The sequence below is a fragment of the Chinchilla lanigera genome, unplaced genomic scaffold, assembly GCF_000276665.1.
Source record: "Chinchilla lanigera isolate Chin_1 unplaced genomic scaffold, ChiLan1.0 scaffold00013, whole genome shotgun sequence".
Lineage (NCBI taxonomy): Eukaryota > Metazoa > Chordata > Mammalia > Rodentia > Chinchillidae > Chinchilla > Chinchilla lanigera.
In genome coordinates this window covers 8302156-8320533 of record NW_004955414.1, presented here as the reverse complement: position 1 = coordinate 8320533, position 18378 = coordinate 8302156, and the positions used below count along the sequence as shown (strand labels likewise).

At 38.5% G+C, this 18378-nt stretch overlaps 1 protein-coding gene across 9 annotated transcripts in view; it reads right to left on the bottom strand.

The window, feature by feature from the left end:
* Dlg2 (discs, large homolog 2 (Drosophila)) overlaps positions 1-18378 on the bottom strand; it is a 1924417-nt gene that overhangs the window by 851131 nt on the left and 1054908 nt on the right. The window contains exon 1 of one of the 9 annotated variants that reach the window (XM_013511781.1): positions 12669-13038. The exons of the other annotated variants lie outside the window; for them this stretch is intronic. Within the exon in view, the coding sequence (XP_013367235.1) occupies positions 12669-12746 (78 nt within the window). The 5' untranslated portion in view covers positions 12747-13038. Of the gene's footprint in view, positions 1-12668; positions 13039-18378 lie in introns of those variants that run through there. 9 annotated transcript variants of the gene reach the window in all.

Here is an 18378-nt window from a genome sequence, read left to right as displayed (position 1 = left end):
AAGAGGCAGTACGCAATCAAGAACATGCAATGTTAATTGGAAATGCAAAACAGGCTATTTTTTGCTATTTGAATGTTCTCACATCCTTAGAACATTCTCTAACAGCACAGAGCATGAAAAAGTGTCTCTATCACTGAACAACAACCAAAAAAATTATGATGGATATCATTTCCTTTCCAAAAGCAGAGCTGGTGCTTTGGGAGACAGAAGTTCATTATACTAATTAGAGGCCCTTGCCCTGCCTCTTGAGAGGATGTTCTCCAGGGTGGATAGGAACGCAAATACTCTTCAACAGACCGTTTTCAAGTTAATGACTCAACAACCAAAAATCAGTAATCCAAACATCTCTTGTGATATCAGCTACTTAAGTCAGATTCGCCTTCCAAAACTCAGGACTGCTGCATGAGGGCAGAAGTATGCTTGCCCGGGGAACAGATGCTGTGGAGCACACGAAATGTTCACAGTAGTCTACTGTAAGCCTAGGTTAGACTGAGGAGATGGAACAGGGGGCTCATCTGCTGTGAGCTTTCACAGAATTACACTCATCCCCAATCTCTTTCATTTATCCTGATAAATTATATTCCTATTCAAGGTTGCAGATAACTCCCACAAGTCACAAATATTAACTCATTGTCCTAACAACCCTGTGTGACAAGCACTGTTCATCTCATTTCATAAACTGGGAAACTGAAACACACAAAGTTTAAATAACTTGCTCAAGGTCTGACAAATGAGTGGTGGTGGTGGGGTGGCGCACACCTGTAATCCTAGCACTCGGAGGCTGAGGCAGGAGGATCACTGAGAGTTCAAGACTAACCTGGGCTACAAAGTGAGCTCAAGGCCAGCCTGACCTGCATAGCAAGACCTTGTCTCAAAAGGAGAAAAAAAAAAAAAAAAAATAGTGATGGTGTTGGGGTTTGAACCCAGGAAATCTGATCCAGAAACTATGTTCTTGAATATTCTACTCTTCTGCCTCAATCTCTATTTAACAGAAATTTTAAAGATAAGAACTATATGTTTAGGACATTTTTGTCCTAGACAGAATCTGTGGATGTCCCTGTGTACTACATAACTGTACAATCAGATTAGGTGTATTTTATTCTAATGTTGGAAAGTAGAACTCTGAGTTAGGCATACACCAGGTGGTGTGTGATCAGGAATGATTCCACAATACTAAAGTTTAGCAAAAAATCATAGAGGCCCTGGGCAAAGCGAAGAAATACGCAGGAAAGATAAAGCAGTACAGAGTTTGCTTTAATTGGGCATATAGTCCCACTCTATAGTAATACCTGTCCAGAGTAGGGGCCATGGCTTACCATTTCTGCATCCCTTATAAATTTCAGCACAGTAGTAGTAGAAGTAAGTGCAAGTAAATCTTTGTTCAGTACCAAGGAGCAAATGAGTACCTGTTAAATGCTGATTGACTTAAAAGGCCACAGACAACTCATTTATTTGAATTTTGTTTTCTGAGGGTCAACCGGAACCATGGGGAAAAATTTGACTTTGAAATTGTTTAGGACAATCACCTAAGTGAACTATATGAAACTGGGATACAGAAAAAAGACGTTCTGAAATCCATTCATATGTGGTTTCTAAAAGGTACAGTATAGTTCGTAACTGCCAGCAAGCACCATTCCCCAGATACACTTGATCTTGGTCTTCTCAGGACACTGCCTGTTAAAATGACTGATACTATAAGAAATTCTTGCTTATGTATCACACAGGCCATTCTCATAAAGTTCTTATAAATTCTAGAAATATTTGAAGAACAAAAAAATCAGCTTGAATAAAATAATGGATCATATTTGAATTGAACATGGTATTAAAAATGTTACATTTGAGGAGTGACTATAATGTTATATGCAGAGCGAGCAAGAGGCAGAAAGTCCTATACCATCTCATGTCCTTTATAAATTGTATCTGAGCACATTCAAAATGTTATGACAATGAAATAGATTAGTTATTGAATGAAAATGGAAAAAAGAAACAGATTAGTAAAGATATTTGGCACTAAAAATCTTGAAACATTGCATCCTGGAGCAGAGGTAATAAAGATGATTATTTCTAAGAAATAGATCTGAAGTAGCTCCATTCAGTTCACAGCAGGACCATCTAAAGTAGCAATTAATGCAACCACTGGTGTGGAATTGTTTTCCAAATGCCGTCCTGTGGTATGACTTTTTTCCCCTTTTTAATAGAATGAAAGTTCTGAAGTCATGGTGAAGTCAGATCAATTATTTCCTGAAAATATCAGATTATTGTTATCATGATCCAAAAATATGCATATAACCAATAATACTCAGAGTGAAATCTAGCAGCTGCTATTTACCAAAGACTACAAGCATAAGTGCTTGAAACTTCTTGAGATTTTATCATAGGAAATAAATGGAGGGGCATCAATCTCAGTGGTTCATGAAGCCAGGAAGGCTGATGGGATGGAATTAGGAACATGAGTTCAAATCCCCAAAACTTGGCCAGAAACACTCCGAGATATTAGGCAGAATTTTCCAATCCTCATATTCCCAAGGGATTCACTTTATTTACTTGAAAAACAAGGGAACAATACAGCGCTATGATTAAGAATATGTGCTCTAGCCCATCCTGCCTGGGTCCAACTCCTGGCTTTGGAATATGGTAACTGGGTATCTCTGGGCACATTAAGTGACCCTGCTGTGCTTCACTGTAAAAATGTGGATATGACAGTACCTAGCACACAGGGTCACTCCGAGGAGTAAGCGAGTCAGAAGATGTAAAAGAATAGACAGTGGCCCGTAGCCACGTGTGCTCATTACTGTTACTATTCATATCTATGAAAGGGAGGTCCTTCCTCGTTCTAAAATTGAACGTAACATGGTGTATGAGTCTTTGTTTTATCTTTTTTTCCCCCTCAAGATTTGAAATAAAGCTAGAAAGGTAATGTGATGCATTTACCTGCTGGGAGATGAGCACCTTGAGTCATTCAGCAGGTATCACTTCCCCTAAAATGAGAAGTGATATGCCTGAGTGACATTCACAAAACACTCAAAAATGTGTGGTGTATTTGGGGGTTGGGGGTGATGCCGTGGGAAAAGCAGAGGTAGGGGCATTATAAGAATGACCTAGAAAATTATTTAAAAGGAAACAGACACCTAAAGCTCCCTCAGTCATTGTACTAACAATTTTCAGTTGTTAAGGAAAGATGTCCCCAGTCATTTTTCCCCTTCTAACCAGTAAGAGATGCAATTATACACCTCTTCCTTCTCTAAAACCAGCATGGGAGAGCAAGTCCTTTCTGAGCCCAAGGGAGTAGTAGAGGAAGTGGCATCATTAAGGAAAAAATTGCCAAAAACTACTTTGCATCTTTCCTAGAATTAGATTGAATGTTGAAATAGCAGGAGGGAGGGAAGGAAGGAAGGAAGGGAGGAAGGGAGGAAGGGAGGAAGGAAGGAAGGGAGGAAGGGAGGAAGGGAAGAAGGGAGGAAGGGAGGTAGGGAGGGAGAGAGGAAGGAAGGAAGGAAGGGAGGTAGGGAGGGAGAGAGAGAGGAAGGAAGGAAGGAAGGAAGAAAGGAAGGAAGGAAGGAAGGAAGGAAGAGAGGAAGGAAGGAAGGGAAGAAGGGAGAAAGGAAAACATTGAAGATATTATAGTACACTAGATATTTTACTTGCAGATTTTAACTCAGTCTGAGGCAGCAGGATCAAAAGTGTGAGCAAGCCTGGGCAACGTAATGACTTAGAAAGAACTCATCTCAAAATTTAAAATAATAAAATGGCTGGGATATAAGCTCAGAGTGAAAGCCCTCTAGTATTTTCAGCCCTGTATTGAAAAAATATATATAAAGATGGTTGTGTTATCTTTAATACACGAATAATCCAGGCGATGCGGTAATGTGCTCAAATTCACCTAACCAGTAAGATGCTTGGTGACAGTTGGGCCTGGCTCTAAATCTCCCACTGCCACACTGCTCTGCGGGGTACCGTCCAGAGGGTTCACAAAAGGAGTGAAGGACAAAGGGCACTAAAGGTGACAGAGGTCCTATAAATGCGAATTAGAAAGCAAAGGGAAATAAGTCCTGGGCCAGAATGGTGTTCCAAAAAGGAAGGAGTGAGCAAATAACATCTTTTTCTTATCCTCTTTATACCTTCCAAGCACCGTCCTCCCAAATCCAAACCACTTTTTACTTTTCCCTTCCCAGGCTAGATAGTCACCAAAGTTTCTTATGTCAAATGATACAGTTTTATAATACCAACCAAGGGGAAAAATACAATGAATTTGACCTCCTACTTTTTTTTTTTAATCTCCTACTTCTGACAGCATGAATTTTGTTATATCTGCTACAAACCCTGGTAAAACATCTGAAGCCCTGGTCATAGTACAGGTTTTTTCCCACTCTCAATTTTGAGGAACTGTGGAATGATAGAGAACAAACCAATTCTATTTACAAATCCCAGTGACCTTCAGTAACAATAGGGAAGGGAGGGAAGATCAGTGCTTCATGAGTTACTTTTTAAAATTTTATCAAGTTTGGTGGGTGAACAGTTAACATTCATTTCTGTTGCTTTGTAGGCTAGACAACAAAATATGAAGAAAAGCAAAGTGATTCTCCAAAGCAAAACAGCAACATAACAAATTACCCTCAGCAGATGACTTAGACATGAGAAATTTATTTCCTACGGTTTTGGAGCCTAGTGAGTCCGTGATCAAAGTTCCAGAGGATTTTGTTTCAGTTCAGTTTTCCCTTTTTAGCCTACACGGTTTTTGGAAGTGGGGAGAGATAGTGAGAGGAGGACAGGAGAGAGGGCGCGTGCGCAAGAGAGAGAGAAGGGGACAAAAGAGGGGAAGGGAGAAAGGGAGGGGAATAGACAGAATCTCTTTCTTTTTATAAAGCTACCAGTCCCGTTGATTGGGGCTGTATCATTATGACCTCATTTAACCTTAATTACTTTCTAAAAGACTCATCTACAAATATAGGCCTGTTGGGGAGCAGGGCTTCAACACAGAACTTTGGGGGAGGTCATAATTCAGTCTACAGCTATTGGGCCGGGGGGCGCTCTTGTATTTCCTGATTGAGAGGGTACAGGAAATAACAAGCTCAACAGCTAAGCCTTCAATCTTCTGACATGAGAAAGAGTAGTTTGAAAGTTTACAGTCTGACAAGTCCTGTGGTGGCTTGGAGCGGACTGTTACTCTGTGGGCTGTTGTCTCTTCCACTCGGTGTTAGTGGCACAAGCAGTGAAAAAGAAGAGAGACAGAGCCTCAAAACAATGCTATAAAATCTTCTCTTTCTTTGAAGAAAAATATCAGTTAAAAAAGAATCTGAGTGTCTCCCATCTTGCCCACTTTCAAAGTAGGTAGGGTCTCCATTATATTCTTCTTACTAACATTCAAGGAAGTCTAATGACTTGAATATACTCACTTCATGGAAACCTTCCTAGTTTTTCCCATCGTGAGGCATTATGTGAAGAGTACATAGACGAGTGCAAATCCTTCAGGTACTCTGCAGTCGTGTAGTAAATCAGGATCTAAGAATGTCAGAGCTGGATGAAATCCGGTTGAGTAAGAAGGACTCAGGCCCAGACATATTAACAGACAAGGTCAAGGAGATACAGTGCTGTGAGTGAACCAGCCAACACCCAGGCCTACCCAGCCCTGATTCAGTTTTAATTTCTACACTGGATGTGGCTCAGGATGACCCATTCAGGCAAATCATCCAACCAGGGTTCATTGAGGGCCTTCTAAGTGAGGTGTCCTGAATGAGCGGGGCAGAATTCATAACAGCTTGATAACTTAATTAAAGGTTGTAGTCTCAGCACCACAGGAGTCTGATACAGGAGGACTGCAAGTTCAAGCCCAGCCAGGGCAACTTGGCAATAAATACCCTGTCTCAAAATAAAAAATACAGAAAGGGCTAAGGAAATAGTTCAGTGTAAACTAACCTTGCTGGATTTAAGAATTTCTCCATTCCTCATTGTCACTGAGAGTAATATCACCAAAGATAAAGCCATTCTAAGGCTATCATAAATGGAAAAAGAACTCTAAGCAAAACACTCCACAAGTAATGGTGTGTAAAGTAAACTGGAGTGAGCCTATCTAGGTATCTGGTTTCTGAAGGACCCCTATTGAGAAACGAGGTTTTGCTCAGAGACTACATCAGATCCCTGCCCAATTCAAGAAAAGTGTAAGAGTGTATGTCTGAGTGTTCAGGGTCCCAGGCTCTAGATTCAGTAGTATTTGGCTCTGTATGTATGCATGTATGTCCCTTAACATCTTACCCCTCAGTTTCTTCATCTATTAAATGGGGCTTCTAAAAGGGCGAACCAGAAGGTTGCGGTGAGACTTCAGTGAGATGACACAGTAAGTGCACGTCATAGTGCTTGAGCACATTGCTCAAACTCATTTCCACAATTAGTAACACTGCAGTTTGATATTGCCTTTGTGGTCTGTTCTCTTGCTCTCTAGTCCACGCTCTCCCTGCTCCTTTTGTCCCTTCCTCCAGTCTTTTCCTTTCCCTCTGTGTCTGCTTCCTGACTGAGGAGCTATGGCTTGTGCTCGGCCAGGGTGGGCAGCAGTGTGAAGGGTGGAGGGGCTCAGAACAGGTGTACTCTCCCGTTTGCTGTTTAATCACTCCCGGTGGCAGGGGAGAGCTGCAGCTGCCCTTAGCAAAGACAAAACCCTGTCCTCTTGTCACCACAGATAGGCTGACACTGGTGCTGAGTCATGCTGCTGCTCACAACCCAGAGCTTTCCGAGGCTCACAAGACTCTTTGAAATAGACTTCAGAGGACAACTGTCCATTCTAACCTCCAGCTCAGACCACTCTTCCATCTACCATGCAGCAAAAATAGACATTGGAGAAGTCCATCATTCACCAAGGATTAGTAAATCATCACCATAAGGACATATCTTCTTATACCTAAGCTAATTTTCAGATTTTATTTTTAAATTCATCTTTAAAATTTATAGAGAAAAATAACCTAATATTTAACATACATCATTTTACATGTAACATATATAATATATAGGTATACACAATGTCACACACACAGTGGTACCTTGGTCCACGAACTTAATTCTTTCCACAATTCCTGTCACAAAATGAACTGGACAAGAACCAAATGAAATTTCCCCATCAGGTCAACATTGAACCAATCATTGAATCAGCTCAGTTTGCAAATAGAATTATGGAAAGAATCAATTTTGTGAACTGAGATACCATTATATATACATCCACGGGGAATATTATCAACTGATTAAGAGCTTAGAACATACATGATGTCCAGTCCCAAACACCTCCTGGTGACATACTATCTCTTTAAAAATTAATGGTAGTGATCTACCTGGGAAATGTTCTCTGTATCAGCACAGTTCACAGCTCAGAGAAAAAATTCAATTATTACTAACTACTGTAGCTCTTTAGACATATAAATATATAGTGAGAGCCTGGGAGACTTCTTAAGCTATTTCTCTGAGTCTAAGCTATGCTAGTAAGATTATGCTTTTAATCTATTTCTTCTATAACATTAATTTTCACTATAATTTCTCACTATTTATTTACCTTCCTTTACCCAGAAAAGTATACTTGAGTTTGATTAGTTTAGGTAAAAACATATGGGATATTTTAGGATTAACTATTATGATTGTCTATGCAATGCATTATTATTATTTGGGAATAAAAATAATTTCATGGCAAGCATAACCTTTTAAGGACTTTATATTGATTCATTTTTTGTCTTTAGAGTAAATTTTCTCAGTATTATACCATGCTTCAGTAATTCTAAAGATGTATTTTTTTTACATTTTAATATCTCTTGAATCTTACAATTAGTGATACTATCTTTTTTTATAGTAATAAATAAAATAATAGTGCATCTTATTTTTGTGAAACCGAGAGTTTGTGCAACAGGGTTTGAAAGACAATCACACTCCAGACATCCTTTTATGCCCTAGAAACATGGTGACCAAGACTGAATAGTCCATTTTAGAGACTCCACTGAAGATGACAGAAAAATGAAAATTATAGCTCATGTGCAAATCACTGTGGTGACTGGTGAAGACACTTCTGATCTCCTAAGGTTTCTAGCTATGGTACTGTCACCTGAGGATAGAGCACAGTTAAAGAAGGATACAGGTAGATTAGTTAGCTAAGCAAGTTAAGCAAAATCCTAGAAGCTACAGAAAGCACAGGCCACTTATGGATTTGAATGTAGTTCAGAATACTGGATTAGAGTGATAACAGCACAGAGGCAAGGTGTGACCATAGAGGGAGAAAGGCAGAGGCCATATCATGATGGGTCTTCTAGACTATAGTAGGATAAGGTTTAGACCTTATCCTGAAGACACTGTGAATCTACTGAAGCACAAATGTTACTTTCATTTGAAAGATGAGAACACTGAGGCCAGAGAAGTGAAATGACTGTCTTCAGACTAGACAGCGAACAGTAAGACTAGTTTAATTCCTTCTTCTATGTCCTCACTGTACACTTAATATCCTCACTGCTACTTCAGGACTGCCCAGAGCGTAATTCTCTCCGCACCGTACAGTGGGCAAATGCATCCCCCGGTTACCCGTCATAGTAGTTTTTGTTGAATTGATGTGTTAGGGTTATACGGGGAAAAAAGCAGATCTAGTGTACTGTTTCTTGGAAGAATTCTCCAGGATAAATATGGCCTAAGGTCAGGATATGTGGGCTCAGTTACATCCCTCACAGATTCTACACCACTGCCGAGTCATACACAGTGGTACCTGTTACATGATGGGATACTAGCTGTTCCTGAGGGAGTCATGCCTGCACTTTTCATGGTATTTTAAAAGACAAATAAGTAAACATAAAAATTCCAACAAAAAAACAAAGAAACTATGTATTACTGATAGGAGAGTAAATGTTTACAAGTTTAAGTACTTTTAATACTCTTGCATATTATTATGACACCAGACATTCCATTATCAGTTTATCTTACAGCTTCTTCAGCTGGCATTTAGAGTGATAAAATCTGTAGATTGACTAAATTAAGCAATTAAGGTGAAATATGACAACAAGCATAAACATAAAACATTAACTTCTGAGTTAATTACACAGGGTCAAAAAAAGAAAAGAGGATTAATTATTTGACAGGAGGCACCCTAGTGCAGTCAAACACTGTTTCATTTTATCATTTTTAAAATAATTTTGTTCACAGAAGTTTTTGGTATGAACAAACTGTCTTTATAATGAAAGGATAGCAAAGAAACTTCTGGTTTTCATTTAGAAAAATAGAAATGTGAATCACCTAACATCTTTGACATTCTAAAAAGAAAGCACATGTATAATTACCAGAACTTTAGGTCCTTTTTGATGGAAGACATCTTTGGATTCCATAGGAATAATGTAGAAATGGCAATATTTAGGCAATAAGAATATGCCAATTACAAGACATTTGAAGAGAATAATAGATGCCAATACAACACCTTGCAACATTTATCCAACCAGAAAGGACAAAGAATGTAAAATCTTTAACAGCAGGACAGACAACTGTCTATTCAAAATAGTTTAAGTATAGTCTTATCTGGAACAAGGTGGTTGAATTACACAATCAGAAACTTTGATTTTGTAAACCCCATGATTTTAGAGTTTTAGGATAAAAGAGAGGGACAAGATAAATGGTTAATCTTTTTTAGACAAGACCAGGTTATGGGATCCAGGAGAACTATGAGTGAATGGAAGAGAATGCTATAGATCCAAGCAGACAGTTTTAAAATATTTGCAACTATAAAATAGCTTGGCCTGACTTGTGTTCAAATCCCAACACTGATAGTTAGTACTATCTGTGAAACTGGCCTAATTAGTCTTCTCTGTAGGATTCAAGAAAAATAACATACTTAATAGAGTTGCTGTGGAGATTAAATTAAATTTTATATATTAAGCAACTAACATAATGTATATAAACAGAAGCTACTGTTAATATTGTTATTGTGATCATTATGATGGACATCACACAATGCTTTTGCGTTCTATTGGCATTAGTTCAGCCAAAACAGTAGACCAGCCCACCAGAAATAAGACAAGCTGTGTAATGAGGCTGGTATGTAGGCTTCCATATTACCAATTACTTCTCAATGGACCTTACCCTTAGGCAAAGTACCTCACAGACCATACCTGAATGTTAAAATCGGCCCAAAGTGCTCTGATAGGTGCAGGTTGTATTATGAGGAGGGGGGAGGTCAAAGTTGACAGAGGGTACTAAAGTCCCAAACATTTTCAATGATACAGATTTATCTCTCAATTGCTAACACATGCTCTGAATTTATCAACAGTTATTTCAACTCACTAGTCATTTTCTGGATAAACCTCAATAATTTTATTTTGTACATCTTTCTCCATTTGGTGATAAACCATTACAATATATATCCAGCAGCACTTCACTCCCTTACCATGTTTGCAATTGTCTAATCTCTGATGTTACAGGAATAATTTAAATGATTCAGCTTGCAGTACTGTTAACTGGCTCCACAAACTACACTGCTGAATTCTTAGACATAAATATTAATTCTCAGTAGTAGGTTTAAATAAGCCATGTGATAAAATTTGTACACAGAATAAATTATTTCCACTCACTAAGCATTGATGGAGTGCCTACATTTTTCAAAGGAGCACATCTTTTATTTTATTCCTGAAACTCTGTGAATACAAATTCCAAGAAAAAAAGAAGAAAAACGCTATTTTTATGTTAGTTATCAGCACCTTTTCATTCCATGAAAAAAAGATGCTATTTTTACATTAGTTATCCGTTACTGTTCAAAATTAACTGCTCCCAGCAATCTTGGCTACCACAGGACACTGTAGTTAATTTTTTCCTTCAGATTTCATCACTCTGAGAGTGAAACTTCAGTTCTCCAATGGTGATTTCCTGAGGTACATGTACCTTACTCTCTAAGTAAAATAATTAAAGATTTAAAACTCCTTAACCTTATGTTTTGTTTCTTACTGCTTGTTCTAAGCATTAGCTTTCACATAAATGAAGGGAGGTCCTAGAGGCTCCTTACCAGCTTCTTCCCACACTCAAGGAGCAGAAGCCTGCGTCCCTCTCAGGTTACCACCCTTTCACATTCTCACTCTGAATTTCATACAGCTGCTGTTTCCCACAGTGGAGCCCAAGTCTGAATTAAGTGGCACTGGTACAGTCAACTTTTCTTTGCATACTAATTTGGCATAAAGTATTATTTTCCAGTGGCTTTCAGAACCATTGTGGTCCCTGACAGTCCTCTCGTCCATACAACCTATAATTTGTATAGGACTAAGCACTTTTTCAAAACATTTGTTCTCACACAAGACATATTTGGAGGTCTTTTCTTTAAAATTACTTGAGATGCAAACAACTGCAAAAAACTCAAACAGACAGTTTTTTCAATCTATCTGAGCAGCTGGAACATGAGAGGTTTACAATCATTTCATTTTGATACATAGAAGGGGAAGGGACCAATTCTACTCCCACCCACTCCTCCCCCTCTTTCACCAAAAATGCCATTAAATACCAAGTCAGTTATCATTCCGCAACTATAGGATCTGGATGATCTAAAATACCAGAGCCCTAAAGTCAGGGCTCCAGTGATATTTTCTCTTTTCACATTATAGACAATCATATCTTAGTTCATCATGAGATTTTTGTTGAGTTCATCAAGATTGCCACTCGGAAGGAATGAACAGCAGGTTAAAGTGAAGGCATCTTTGTAGCTGGGGGAAAGGACTTGCCACAGGAATCAAGAGTCAACTCAGAATCATCTCATAAGTAAATGTAGGACAGAATGGAGACTGGGCTAAAGATCACACCCTCTGAGTAACATAAAAAATCTTAGTTTCACAATATTTTGTTACATTTGCAAGTTTCCACAACACCTATCAAATTAGATACTGATTTCCTAAACATGAAAATTTGGCTAGTGCTTTAGAAAGTCATGGAAAAATGAAAGATATAAATTATCATCTTCTGTTATAGCTCACCATGTACCTCAAAATTTACAGGTCATTTTAATTTTTTTTTAGAAAAAAAAAAATAAACTAATGAGGTAAACCAACACAGAGGTTCTCTGGAAAAATTTGGTCATGTTGAATAAAAGAAGTGGAAATCATCCCCCAAGTAGCTAAGGCTACCCAACTACAATTGTTGCTTATTATAAACACTTTTTATATGCTTATTTTGATTTGAAAAAAATATGAAGTGCCCCTCTGAGGTCTGGTCACTGGCACTGAAAGTCTCAAATATGTGTTTCCAGGACAAAGGCTAGAACCCATGTACTACAGAAAGGCTCAGGTATTAATAATGCCCCTTCAGAACCAGAGATCACAGTAATAAAAATAATGCAGTACAGCAACAAGTTTACTAAATAGCTTCCTGAACAAGCAAAAATTACAGCTGCTCAGATGCTTCCATCCTATGTAATCTACAGGAATATTCAGTCTCTGTGGAAACAGTCTATCAATTGATGATTCCACCAAATATTTGGAGGAGCCAATAATCCTGGTTAACCCTAAATGGTCCCCTCCCCAGTGAGCTAGCTTTGAGAGTTACCCCTTCCCTAAGTGGCCTGGACCACATTCACAGTGAGAGGCAGATTTCCACCCTAAGCTAATAAAGACTGCATCTGTCTGTACCCAAACAGTCCAGAGCAGGCTGTTGGCAAATCGGACAGGCAATCCTCATCCCCACTTATTCCATACCTTCTCTGATTTCGCCTTCCTGGCATTGTGCACAAACCTGCGACCCAGCTTCTTGGCATACCAGATAGAGGCGAACATAGCGATGCCAAGGGAAGGAATTCACAAGGAAGCTGCTGCACAATCAACTTCCCACCTCGGCTCAGAGAGAGCGGATTCAGGCTGGAGCTGTCACTTGCAGGCTGTTGCTTTCCCGGTGCCTCTCATGCTGGTTAGCTGAGGGAGAGGGTGGGAGGAGGGAGGGCTTGGGGGAAGGCAGTCCTGTTTGGCCAGTCTGCAGGTATATTTACATCCTGCCAGCAGGAGGTCCGGGCAAGGCGGTGCTGCCTTTGCAGCCAGCTCACACACATCCAGTTGGCTAAGTATCCTTCTGCAGTTCTTCGGCGCCTTGCCCACCAAACTCCATGTGTGTCAGGAGGAAGGGAAGCTGCAGTCAGGCCATCCGAGAGGCAGCTCACCTTCAGCTCCGGCAGTCCCTCCTCGCTTGGCTTCCCTGTCTTGACAGTACGTGCTGGCGGCACTGGCCGTGTAAAGACTGATCCACACACAGCCTCGCAGGTAAATCAGCCAATACAGGAGCTGCCAGGCACGGGGAAGGCAGACCCACCATAGATCTGGTCCCGCCAGCACAAACAGGTGTCCCTGGAGCCCAAATCCCAGTGTCACCCTCCAAGGTGACTACTGGGGTGCCTGGAAACATAATCATCTGCCCCTTGCCCCTCCTCCATACAGTTGGTCCAAGGAAAGTTGCATCTCTGCCCACAAGCCACAGCTTGCAAGAGAAACACTTTGTTTCTTGAGAGACTGATCTGGGATAAAGGACAAGGTAAGCAGCAGGAGAACCTTTCCCAGGGCCTGAAGAAAGGTCCTTAGTTTTCCTATTCTTTGGCTTTAACTCTAAAAGGACTGAAGCTGCTTTTGTAGCATAGATTTTTAGCACAGAGCTTAAAGCTACCTTTAAACTAAAATAGAGCACTCTCTCCCCTGCCCCAGGTTTTCTTGCAGTGACACCCAGCGTTAACCAGACGATTGTAATATCACCTTTGGGAAAGTAGATTTATGGAAGCTCTTAAACCACGTTTCTTTGAAGAATTTTCACATTTGGTTCTACTACTAGTATTTCCAACTCCAATTATCTTATTAGAGTTTAGACTGACAGTGAGGCACTTTTAAGGTAAAGTCAATTTTAAGAGACAAGGGTTCCTCCAGTGTGAGATGATGTTTAAGCACTCTGACAATTCTACTACAGGACAAAAAATAAACTCTTCCTGTTAGGAGAAAAAAAACCTGTCTCACAGGGATGCACAGACTAGACTCAGTTCAGTAAATACTTTCCAGCTGATCTGACAGAAGTGCCCTATGAACACACATGGGATCCAAGAATGTCAACACAGTTGCAGACACTTGGAAAAGAACTGTCTTGTCTCAGTGAAGTCACCTGAGATCCACCCCTCAAAAGGGTTGAATCTGGAGTCAACCAAAACTTATACTATAAAGTATCCTTCATGTCTCACAGGCAAATCAAGTCAGAATAGGCAGTGCGGGATGGGCTGCTGGTCGTCAGACCCCATCCCCATGATGCTCACTGAGGTAATCCTGTGCCTAGAACTTTGCTGAGCAGAATGCAATCAATGGCTGTTGACTGAATAAAATAATGATTTGATTTCCAACCCTGACTTTGCTTCTGACTTGTTTTATTGTTGTTGTTGTTCTTTCTGAGCTTCATTTGCCTCATCTATAAATTAAGAGAATTGGGTACATGAGTTTTAAGGTCCCTTCTTGTCTTATGCCTCTATGGTTCTGATTATGGGTCTTCATATGTGTATTGAACAAAATTCTCTATTGCTCACCAGGAACACACACTTTGTGGTGAAATAGTTCAGGATTCTGAAAAGCCAACAGTAGCACCCTAGGGATAATCCAGCTCCTTCTACCTTCTTTAGGGTGCCTGACTGCTCCCCAGGGTTTGATTTTGTCCCTAGCTATTTCTTTTATTCTTTGTTCTCACTACCCATAAGTACTACTTTTCTTTCATTTTCTTTTGACACTCTGAGACAACCTCTGTGCAAAGTTTTCCACGTTACACCCTGTACTCAAGGAAAAGTACCACAGGAGCACAAAAAATAAATACATGATACCTCCTGCTTAGGTTTCAAAGAGCTACTCTGCAGGACCACAGCTTACCCAATATTACTGCAATGCTAAAGATACTCATTATTTCTGCATGCAAGTTTGTCTAAGCCATACTGAGTTAAAAGAATATTCAACACACAGAATAAAGTACAGCATATATGTGGATAGGAGAATTAATTAATGAATAGGAAGTTCTGTTTCTAACATTTTAAGATGGAATCAGAGAGTAAAAAGGGGCGACAGACAATATTAAAGTTTTAAAGCAGTGAGGCCATAAAGAGAAGCAAACAGTGTTAATTTGCTTTGATAGGATCATGAAATAATTTCTGAATTCGTTTCAAACATTAAGATCCTCTAAATCATGAAAACTGAAGCTTGAAGAGATCTCTGATGTTCGTATACTTTGTTTATTGATTTTTTTTAATGCTGAGCCTCTAGTGGCCTACTTCATGCACCTGACCAAAAGTTTTTATAGACCCCTTTAGGGTGGAATTCTTTAGTAAATAAATCAAGCATACCGGCTAAGATACAACTTAAAAAATAACAATGACCCCTGGGTTAAAAAGGCAGTGGGAGTTAGAAAAGGCAGGTGGGAATAGGGTACTTTTGATGAAGATCCACGATTGTGTTAACAAATAGCAAAATGTGGCTTTTCACATGTGTCTATGACAAAGTGGAAAAATTACAAAATTACCAAAGATTAGAAGGGTCAATAGGAGAGTATCTATAAACTTTCACTTGTAAAAGGTATTTGAAAGATGGATACAAAATCAACTGATGAAGTCACTGCTGTGCTTATACACCCGTGTTTCTGGGGCTGCCTGGGAGCAGATGTACCTGCCACGGAGAGGGTGGCAGCTGCTTATGGTTATTTCTTCCGAATAGCCTCTCACCATTGCTCTGCTGATTGAGATAAATAACTTTTTCAGCTCTGCTGTGTAAGGAAAACAAATTTTTCAGACACATTCCATCTGTACATGATCAGTACCTGGACAGACCCTTCCCTTTATAATTTCATTTTTAGTACCTCTCATAGACAGAAGCCCACCAGAACAGCAGAGTTTGAGATGCAACATTAATCCTTTTAAGCATCTTTGAGTTTATGACTCAACACACACACTCTGTGAGTCTCCTCTGAATTCTCAAGGTAAGTGCAATCTTTAAATCAGCCACTAAGTATTATACAGCTACAATTTCTGCCTAGCACATGAATCTTTCTTCTAAAAACTCATCTAAATATATTATACATGATTATTTTAAAACAGGAAAAAATTAAATCTTCAAAACTAACATCTGGTAGCTTGCAAAGGTAGTTCACAGTTGAATATAGACCAAGGAAAATGCATGTTAAGATACAAATACATTAACATATAAATTCAAACTCATGTAAGAATTTCTATTTGGTTTATTTGCATATGTAATAGGCATATTTGATAGCCTGTAGCTAACATCTGACATTGTGCAGTTTTAAACAGTAGGTATAGGACATATACTACATAGAATTTATGAGTCAAAGAATATAAAAGGGGTTGGGGATGTAGCTCAGTGGCACGAAGGCCTATTTGGCAAGCTCAGGTCCTGAGTTCCATTCTTAGTACCAAAAAAAGAATACAAATAATATTTAATTTTCATTCACAGGCATGGCAAGGTGTTGATGTTAGCTACATCAGTGCAGAAGAGTAGAAAAAGGAAGACAAAAAATATGTATCATGTGATTCATGTACATAGGAATACATTCATATTATTACTTGTCTGATCAAAACGGCAAATGATTCTTCTCCATAAAACTTTATTGAGCATGTGCTACATGTCAGACGCTAAGGATCCCTGAGTAAAGACACTACAGAGCCCCCTCCCCCAGAGCCCTGTATCACTGGGAACATAGATGTATCGTATACAGATGTAAATTTCAATGCAGAAGGCACTTTAACAGATGTATAAAAATAATTTGGAAATACAAAAAGAAAAATCCTGAGTAATTTTGTTTTTTTTATGATGATATAAATGTAATTATTACTTAGTATGATTATTAATTAATACCAGTGTACATGAAAAGGCAAAAAAATAGATAAATCTTACATGGTTTATCCCTGTGAACAATAGAAAAATGGAAATATATATATATATATGTGTATTTCAAAGTGTGTGCAAATATGCCTAGTTGCAATGTTTTTCTGCCCAAAAGAGACAACCAATTGTGCATAAGTGTAAAAAACAATTTTGAGTTACTTTAATAAGCCCACTGATTCCTATTATAAATAGGCTTTTTTTCTGTTCTCAAAGTCATCAAAATTCATTATTCAACATTTGAATATCTGACTTACCCTTTTTAGTAAATGGTTAACTATAACATATTTGGGAATCTAGAATATAAAGTAATATAACCCTAATGTATGTACTACCCAGATGTAATACATTTTAATATTTTGATATATTTGACTCATTTCTTTTTGAGAAATAGACTTCATAACATAGTTAGAACTCCTCACCTAACCATACTTTAACTCATCTCAATTTAATGTTTACTATTCTCAAGCACATGTAATTGATTAATCACAAGATATGTCTATCTTTAAATTTAAGTAATTACAAATTGCTCCCAATTTTTTTATTATCAGTTTGACCCCCATATTCTAGATGACACAGTATAGGATTCATGATTATTAGCAAGACAGTATATATATTCGTGTGTATATTGGCTATTTGAACTTCTTTCTGTCCCTAGTTTTTGTGCATTTTTAAACAGGAATATGTTTTCCTTATTGATCTGTGGAGGAACTTTAGTATTTTAGACAAATTACTCAAATTTTTTATGGAAAAGAATCATTTGCCTTTTTGATCAGACAAGTAATAATATGAATGTTTTCCTACGTACATGAATCACATGATACATATTTTTTGTCTTCCTTTTTCTACTCTTCTGCACTGATGTAGCTAACATCAATACCTTGTCATTTCTGTGAATGAAAATTAAATATTATTTATGTTCTTTTTTTGGTACTAAGAATGGAACAGAAAAAAATGATAGCCTTTGCATATGTATATTTGCTCCCAGTCTCTAACTGGTCTTTTAAATTAGTTCACATTTTACCACACAGAACTTTCATAAATACCTAAATGTGTTCAAATCCATATGTTCTTTCATGTTTGCACATTTTTTAATCTTCAAAATGTTTTCCATTCTAAGTTCATAAGTACACCTTATATCTTCTAGGCAATTTAAAGTTTTGCTTTCATGAATGCTTCAAATTGTTTAGTGTTTTTACACAAAAGAGGTATTTATTCTCCCCTATATGTCTGGTCAGATTTATTTGTTTATTTGTTACATAAGAATGGTATTTCTTTCCTTTGACTCTTCGTATCCTAAGGTCTTAGGTATAGCTCATATGTATGTGTACACAAATAATTATGTACTAGGCTCTTTTTTATCATCCTATTTTATTTACCTGTGACAGTACTGCAGTAACTATTCTTTACAGTAAATATTGATATATGATAACTAGGGGCTGGGGATTTAGCTCAGCGGCAAAAGCGCCTGCCTGGCAAGTGCAAGGTCGTGAGTTCGGTTCCCGATACCGGA